Genomic DNA, 8,037 nt, shown 5'->3' on the forward strand with positions numbered 1-8,037 from the left:
CCAATGCAGTTATTTTCCTGTCAATTCAGCTCTGAAACACGAAGCCAACACTGGAGTACCTGGTGTTTTGCTCCCCACGCTGGTAACTATGATACCCTGAAAACAACATCATGTTTCTGTGCTGGTTTAATTCCTGCTGCTCCACAGACTCCAGTGTTAAAATACACAGATTTTAACAAGAAAAACAAAAGAAGTATCTGGAAAATGTGTTTTTTCTAGCTGTCTGTAGATGTCAAGGGAGGGAACATCAGTAGGGCTCCACTTTAGGAAGCTACAGACAGCTGGACTGTATTTATGCTGTAGTGGGAGCTGACTCTTGGCTCTGGGAAAGCTGGGATCTGCCTGAGCCTGTTCAGCATCCAGGATCTGTGGTCATGGTTGTAAGGCAGTGCTGTTCCTAAAAAAGCATTTGAAAATGTGAACAGGTAGTAACTGGTCTCAGAAGTTCAGAGGAGACATGTGAGTGGGCTCTCTCCATGCAGGGGGGAGAGAAAAAAAACCCCATGCTGTCCATCATGAGCACTTCCTAATATGCTGGTTGTTTCCCTGAAAGTCTTTGTTCTGTCCTGCTACAGACCTACTGCAGCTCTAGGTCAGTGCTGTCATTGTCGCTGTCTCCCAGTCTTAAGTCTCTGCCACCTAGAAGATGCTGCTCTGGTCTCTATCTCTACAACAAATGGAAGCAAAGGCCAGTCCTCCTGTAAGACTGGGCAGAACAGGGATTTTCCATGCAGCAGGTATCGCTGGGCACAGCGCCCATGTCTCAGCTCCGGATTTCAGGTAGGTACCAGAGGTTGCACAGGGAGATGCTGATAGTGCATCTCGGCGGCATGAGAACTACATGTTCCCAATGCAGCCCAAGATGAAAGGAATTGTGGTCAAAAGCTTTGATTCACAGGGTAGCAGAGCAGAAAATGTCACCTACACACAACAAATTACAGCCTGGTGTGGTTGTGATCTGCACAGACCCCGACAGCTCTTGAAAGCTGGAATCGTGTACCTTCCCACTCTACAGACTCGAGTTGCTTCTGCTGCACCATTGCCAGCCAGGGGCTGGCGCCAGAATTAGGCATTTTAACGTGGGAAGAACTTCCCGGTGAGGGTAAGGGAGCCCTGGGACAGGCTGCCCAGGGGGTGTGGAGTCTCCTTCTCTGGAGAGATTCCAGCCCTGTCTGGACGCCGGCCTGCGTGACCTGTCCTAGGGACCCTGCTTTGGCAGGGGGTTGGACCCCATGGGCTCTGGAGGTCTCTTCCAACCCCTACAATTCTGTGAATTCCATGAAGTGAAAATGGTGAAAGTTTCCCCCTTCTCTGCCCTTCTTGTTGCTTATCTCTGGGAGGATGTAAAGCACCGCCTCCAACCAAGGCAGAGCACTTCTCAGCCAGATGAAATGATTTCCAGAATGATTAACCACGTAACGAGGGGCATGAGACAAGTGCTAAATTTACATCAACCCTGTACTGGCTGATCCTGCACAAAATGAAGCCGTTTAGTAACAACAGCCGCTTCATGTCCTGCTTCTGGGTTCCAGGGAAACACCACTGCTGTTCCTTAGTGCTTACAAAGCCAGCTACACAGCCTTGACAACAGCACTCAGAAATGCTGCCATCTCCTAGCATGCTGGAAATACCAGCTGTATGCCAGAAACAGGTCCCTGGGGTCACACAGCATCTCTGCTGGGAGACAAATGTTCCACCACCTTGAAAAGCCACAGTGATAACCGACCTGTCCAGGAAGGTCTTTAAGAAACTGCAGGAAGAAAGCCTGTGTTTGATGGCTCTGGGCTTCCCCATCAGCGTGACTGATAACTGCTGCTGCTCAGTTTGGTGAAACAAGTTGTTTTATAAGTATTTTCCTGAAAGTAATAAGCCACTACACAGATCGTGGGTGCTGGAGGGTTCTTATTTTTACCGGACAACAGCTCAAAAGGATTTTTCAGGATGTTGTTTTCCATGTCTCTTGATGAATAGGCCGATAGAGAAAGTAGGTTTTGAGGGTTAAGGCATAAAATTTGATCCAGTGAATGGGACATCAGGACCCAGCACACCCAGCCCTGCATTCAACTTCTCCCTGCCTCAGTTTCTCTCTTCATCAGATGAAAGGAGTTTTTTCTTTTGGGTCAGAAGAGCTGCAAGACACACTGTTCAATTGTACCAGTGTTTCAGGTCAAAGGTACTCGCTGCTTGGTTTGGGGTTCAGCAAACAGTGGCCTCTGGAGGCAGCCCTAGTTACTAAGTAATAGTGATGTGGTGTAACCTGGGTGTATCAGCTGCTACTCAAAGGGAAACTTCTGAAGTTAAACTTCCAGCTTGAGCCCTGCATCTGCATCAAGGGCTTCAGTAAACTGACTGATTTCCAGAAGTGCTGAGCTGCAGGTATGATGGGAGGTGACCCAAGCTGTCTAAATATGAAGGCTTTTTTTGCATGAAAAGTCTTTCCTGAATAAAGAAATGATTCATGCATGCATTCATGAACATGCAGAATTATTAATTATATACATTTTTTTATCCAATTCTCCTCCTAGGATAATAGAATAGTCTATTAAGCAAAGTCAAACTTCCAGCTGTTGCTGCTCTCAGCTCAAAAATGTAATTGCATGGGTCCATGTGGTGATGGGATGCTGAGCTAACCTTTTCATGGTGCTTCTAAGCACGCTGTGGAAGTGTTGGTAAGGACAGGAATGTTGGTAGGGTGGACTGGGACAACAAGGTGTCTGTTTCCTTGCTGCTTGACCAAAGACACAACACACGTTATCTAGGTATCAGAAATGAGGAGAGAGATAACAGCTTTGAAGCAGCTATAAATATTCTGCCTTCTGAAAGGGCTGTTTGGGATGGGTTTTCCATGTTTGAATGACACATCCTTGTCACTTTAAAGAAAGATCGAATGTGAGATAGTCCAGGAGTCTTACAGCACAGATGAGGTAGAATCTGCCCAAAGCTGTGGCCATCCAAGTGAGAATTGATCTGCTGCCCATCAGCAGGGCTGACACGCTGCTCCTCTGCAGCAGACATGGGATTTTATCCCGTGATGCCCCTTGTTACCCCGTGCTGGTCATGGCACTCCTCATACTGGAGATAGAGATGCTTTTTTTGTTTTCTGCTGCTGGCTTGAAAAATATCCTTTCAGGGAGTTTTAATTCCACCTCTCTCTCTATTTCTTCACCTATTACGTATTCTTACCCCCTACAGAACAGGGCATGAAGGGTTTCTGGGAAACTGGGCTTTGCCTTTTTGCAAGAGGAGGACAGACGTGCCCTCAAGTCTTCCTACACGATACCAAATGCTGTGCACTCAACAGACCTGCTGGTTAATGATCTTGCCCATAAGTAATGTTTTAACCATAGAGTAGCTTTTGTTTGCTTCAAAAGCCACAAAACCAAAGAGGAAGTGTAGTAGAACGTGGGCAGGATGGTGGCCAGGAGCCTCATGACCTCATCTTTTTCCGCCACGCAGGGATTGGTGGCTGTGCCTGGGACAGGGTTTAAATTCCCTGGGTCGGAGATGCCAGGCAGTCAGGGGACAAAGGGGAAAAAGCCAGAGCTGCTGGGAACCAACTGGTTGGAGCTGCTGCTGGGATCACTAAGAGCACTCTTCTCACAGCTGACTCCTCCAGCACCAGAAAAGGTAATTTTTATGCTTTCTTACTCTTTCAGTTTTATGCCTTCTTACCCTTTGCAGCTTTAGTTAAGGAAGTGTTGGATGGGAGACCTTCAAAAGCTGCTTCACTAGATGCAGGGATGTTTGTTCCTCTGTGTTACAAGGCGTGCTTGTATCAGGGAAAGGGTGCTGTCATGATGCAGGTACTATACATGATCCCGATTTTAAACCGGGGTGCTGATAAGTGTCAGGAGGAGGTTGCTGAGAACCCTGCCGCTGAGTCAAGCGCTGGTACTTGACACAGAAATCTTCCTCCTTGTGTAACTGCTGCCTGGCAGTGTCCCTGTTTCTCTGGGCAGGCTTCCAGCTTGTGCTGCACACTACTGAACGGATGGGACACCCTTCTCTGCATCACTCTTGAAGCTGCAATAGCTCTAACAGCATCCTTTCTCAAGGCCAGCCCTACTAATGCATTTTAAATGTGCCCCTAGAAGCCTTTTTTTCCTGCTGTGATTTACTAAAGCTTTTCAATGCCTCTTCTTCATCAGTAAATCAGTTCAATCTCTCAGGAACATGAGAAACTGCAGCTCAGCACTCTCCTAATTTCAGCAGGAATCAGACATTATCAAATTGCTAATGCTGAACAAATATCTCTCTTAATCACTGGTTTGGAAGCATGGGTTATTCTGTTCAGACTTCTGGAGGGAAAATAAAACTCTGACAATATGTTCATAAAAACCAAGTGTACTCAGAGTACCTCCACAAAAGCTAGTTTTAAAGCAACTGAAAAGAGATTTCCAGCCGAGTTTGTCTTGCCCGTTCTCTTCTGATGAAAATAACATTGGATAAACACAGATAAACCAAAGCTGATCTTTATAGCATTGCTTTTCACAACCTTTCTCCTTTGCCAGTACAAGCCAGTAGGTCATGGAAGGAGTCTGCTCACCTTCCCAGTGTGGCTACTCTCCCCATTTCTCAGTACCTGGTTTTGCAATTCCTGTAGCTTTTGAGTCGCTAAGTCATTACAAAGCCAGCTGGGTGCAGAGAGGCAATGGGAGACAGAGGGAAAAGACTGGCACCCTTGAGGCTGAACCCTTAGCAGAGAGCTGGTCTCATCACAGTGAAGTGCACCAGGAGAAAGAAAAAAAAATTAAGGTGTTTTTGTGGTGTTTTACCTTGTTGACTCTTTTGTTTCAAACTGTTTTCTAGGTGAAGCATCACAATGAAGGTGGCAGTCCTGTGTGTGTGCCTTATCAGCATCGCTGCTGCCTGGCCGGTGAGTAAATGACAAATGCTATCAGCAATCTGTGTATATTTTCCTTGACTATTAGGAAGAAATTAATACTGACAAATGCTTTTTCTCTTCACTCCCTTCAAGGTGAGTAAATCCAAGCAGCACGCTGTTTCCACCAGCTCCGAAGAAAAATATGTAAGCTCCTTTTGGCTTTCTATTCATTTGCTTTAATAACCCCCTTTGGATGTTTCCTCTTTAAAACACATTGTCTGATACTTGTGTTATGATTGTAATGACAGAACTACTACATCCCACATATGTTAATGTGGATTAGATGACAGTATTTGGTGAGGGAAGCACACTTCAATCCAATTCCTAGGATTTTTTGGAGTAGTGTGAGTGAACGGTATCAGTCTTGTACCTGGCTGTTTGTTTTATACTCTGTAGCCAGCTAATACATGTGTAAAACCAATTCTTTGCTCTGAGAATCAGGTATGGAATTTAGTGTAGAATCTTCATGAAGTGGGAGATAAATCCCTCTGGGGAGAAGAGAATTAGCAAAAACAATGGTCATTAGGGGTTGGACTCAATGATCTCTTGAGGTCCCTTCCAACCCCTACAATTCTGTGATTAGACCCAACCCCAAATTTCACTCAATAAATCCCCTCTTTCCCTTTATTTTTCCTCTTGAAGGACCACAGGGGCCATCACTCACACAGGTATCAGCATCATCATGTGAATTCTCAGTCCTGGGAGAGCCAGCAGGACCCACAGAATGACCTGGCATCACTCCAGCAGGTACAGGCAGCTAACGGGAAGGGAAAACAGCATCTTTCAGTGCCAAGATGTTGCTATTTAGGATTAAGTGCTTAAAGAGCAGTCAACATGCTGACCAGCTTTACTGTATATGCCCATCATAGAATGGCATGGGTTGGAGTGGATCCCAAGGATCATAGAACTCCAACCCCCCTGCCACAGGCAGGGACACCAACCTCCAGGCCTGGAGCTACACAAAGTTGTCCAGGACCCCATCCAACCTGGCCTTGAACACTTCCAGGGATGGGGCATCCAGCCCCTCTCTGGGCAGCCCCTTCCAGCCCCTCACCACTCCTTCTGTAAAAAACTTCCCCCTAGTATCTAATTTAAACCTTCCTTCCTTTAGCTTTAATCCATTCCCCCTTGTCCTGCTATTATCTACCCTTTTAAAAAGTTGATTCCCCTCCTGTTTCTCTGCTCCCTTCAGGGACTGGAAGGCTGCAATGAGGTCCCCCCACAGCCTTCAAGTCCCCCTGCAGCCTTTGTGTGCTAGTAGTGGGGTGCAGCCAGCCAGCCAGCTAATAGTGGGGTTTATGTTCTTTTCAGACTCTTCACTCTTCAGAAGAAAGCGTGGATGTCCCAGTACAACTGGTAAGTGTTTTGAACAGCAAAATGTCAGCTGAGCACTGCAGGGCAGCCAGTGTGCAGCAGCACTCCTCCTTTTCCTCCATCCAAACGTGGTTCTTGTGGTAACATCTCTCCCTAAATGAAACAAAGCTTCAGGCAGGGTGAGGTGAATTCAGAGCAGTTCCTGCTTGTAGCTCCACAGCAGCACGGCAAGCGCTGGGTGAGCAGATGGATTCCAGTCTGCACATCTCCCACCTACCTTCACCTGCCTGATGAGTTAATCAATGTTTTCCAGCACTTTCCTGATGTGTCAAGCAAGAGCCATGAAAATGGGGATGATGATGATGATGACAATGATTCCAACGACACGGATGAATCTGATGAGGCTGTCACAGGTTTTCCCACAGACATTCCAGTAACCGTACCCTTCCCTCCATTCCCTTTCACCCGGGGAGACAATGCTGGCAGAGGTGACAGCGTGGCCTATGGGCTGAGGGCAAAAGCCACACTGGTGAAGTCTAGCAAACTCCACAAAGCTGCAAAAAAGGTAAGTAAGTGGTGCTGAGCCAGGTACCCAGGGCTTTGGAAAAGGGTAGTGAACTTGAAAATGGACCTGTTATTTTACGGGAGTCAATTTTGAAAAAGGATTGGTGAGGGGGAAAGGAGACATTAAGGAAGGAATGTGTTTTCCTTTCCCTGGATACCCCAAATAAGGGGGTATTGATGTGTCGAGGCAGGAGTGTAGCGTGCTGCTGCAAGCTACTGTGATTTGCACTATCATGACGGACTTGCACATGTGAAATCTGGGGCCATGATCAAACCCAAGTTCCTCATAATGTGAAAGATTCATAGAACTCCACAAAACGCCAGCATCTCCAGGCAGAGATGTATCATGCAGTCTTTGAGCGTCCCCACAGCCTATGCAGCTTGCTTTGGCACAGCACAGGAGCCACCTGCTTGATGGATGAACTCCTCAGGAGTGACCACAGCTCTTTCTTTTCTTGTTCTCCAACACAGCTCATTGTGTATGATACCACCCAGGAGGATGAGAGTGCTCTGGATGCAGACAGCCAGCAAGCAGGGCTCTCCCAGGAGGATCTTGCTGCCCGCCACTCCCTGGGGAAGCATGTCTTTAGTGAGGAATGGGCTGACAAGAGCCACAGGCAGGACAGCAGTGAGCTGGACAGCAAGCAGCTCGACCGGAGCGTGGAAAACAACAGCAGGCAGAAATTGGATAGCCATGAGGTGGAAGGAGATAATAGCAAGGCTGGTGTCAGAGGGGATAGCCACCAGAGTGTGGAAAGCAGGGAGAGCCAAGACCATGTTTCAGCAGAGGTCCCTGATAACAGCAATCAAACACTGGAGAGCGCAGAGGATGCTCAGGATCGCCACAGCATCGAAAATAATGAGGTCACCCTTTAAAGGGAGGCAAAGGCCGTGTTTCCCTTATTTTCCTGCCTAAGGAAGGGGGTGGGTGGGAGAGTAGCTTCATTTCAGGTAAACTGTTTGTAAATGTAGAGCGTGCGGTGACTTTTCAAAGGTTTTTGGGGCCGCTTCTTTACCCCGGCGGCCTCCCCTCAGAGCCACCAGCAACGCCAGCCCTCGGCGCTGCGCGGGATGCAGCGGGGCAGAGGCGCGGGGGAAGCGAGATGAACGCTGTCGGACGCGCCAGCCTGTATTTTGCTGTAAAATTGACTTAAATAAAAAACAAAACCACACCACAGGACTCCATACCCGTGGGCTGCGGTTACGCTGGGCTGGGCTGGGGCTGGAGCGGGGGGGGGGGGCAGAAAGCGTTCCAGCTGCGTGAGGAGATTGGA

At 47.7% G+C, this 8,037-nt stretch overlaps 1 protein-coding gene across 1 annotated transcript; it reads left to right on the forward strand.

The window, feature by feature from the left end:
• The first annotated feature begins 3,502 nt into the window (after nt 1-3,502).
• Nucleotides 3,503-7,928, forward strand: SPP1 (secreted phosphoprotein 1). The gene is made up of 7 exons (XM_084266822.1): nt 3,503-3,627; nt 4,810-4,876; nt 4,979-5,029; nt 5,528-5,632; nt 6,197-6,241; nt 6,513-6,764; nt 7,235-7,928. The coding sequence occupies exons 2-7, from the start codon at nt 4,823-4,825 to the stop codon at nt 7,637-7,639; spliced, it is 912 nt and encodes a 303-aa protein (XP_084122948.1). The 5' UTR covers nt 3,503-3,627; nt 4,810-4,822; the 3' UTR covers nt 7,640-7,928.
• Nucleotides 7,929-8,037: the final 109 nt, after the last annotated feature.

This window comes from Gallinula chloropus (genome assembly GCF_964237585.1).
Source record: "Gallinula chloropus genome assembly, chromosome: 7".
NCBI lineage: Eukaryota > Metazoa > Chordata > Aves > Gruiformes > Rallidae > Gallinula > Gallinula chloropus.

Bases quoted from the DNA above. Each gene is read 5' to 3' on its own strand.
- SPP1 (XM_084266822.1), top strand. From the start codon at position 4,823: ATGAAGGTGGCAGTCCTGTGTGTGTGCCTTATCAGCATCGCTGCTGCC. The intron at 5,030-5,527 runs GTAAGCTCCTTT...TTCCTCTTGAAG, and splicing joins CCAGCTCCGAAGAAAAATAT to GACCACAGGGGCCATCACTC. The intron at 6,242-6,512 runs GTAAGTGTTTTG...AATGTTTTCCAG, and splicing joins TGGATGTCCCAGTACAACTG to CACTTTCCTGATGTGTCAAG.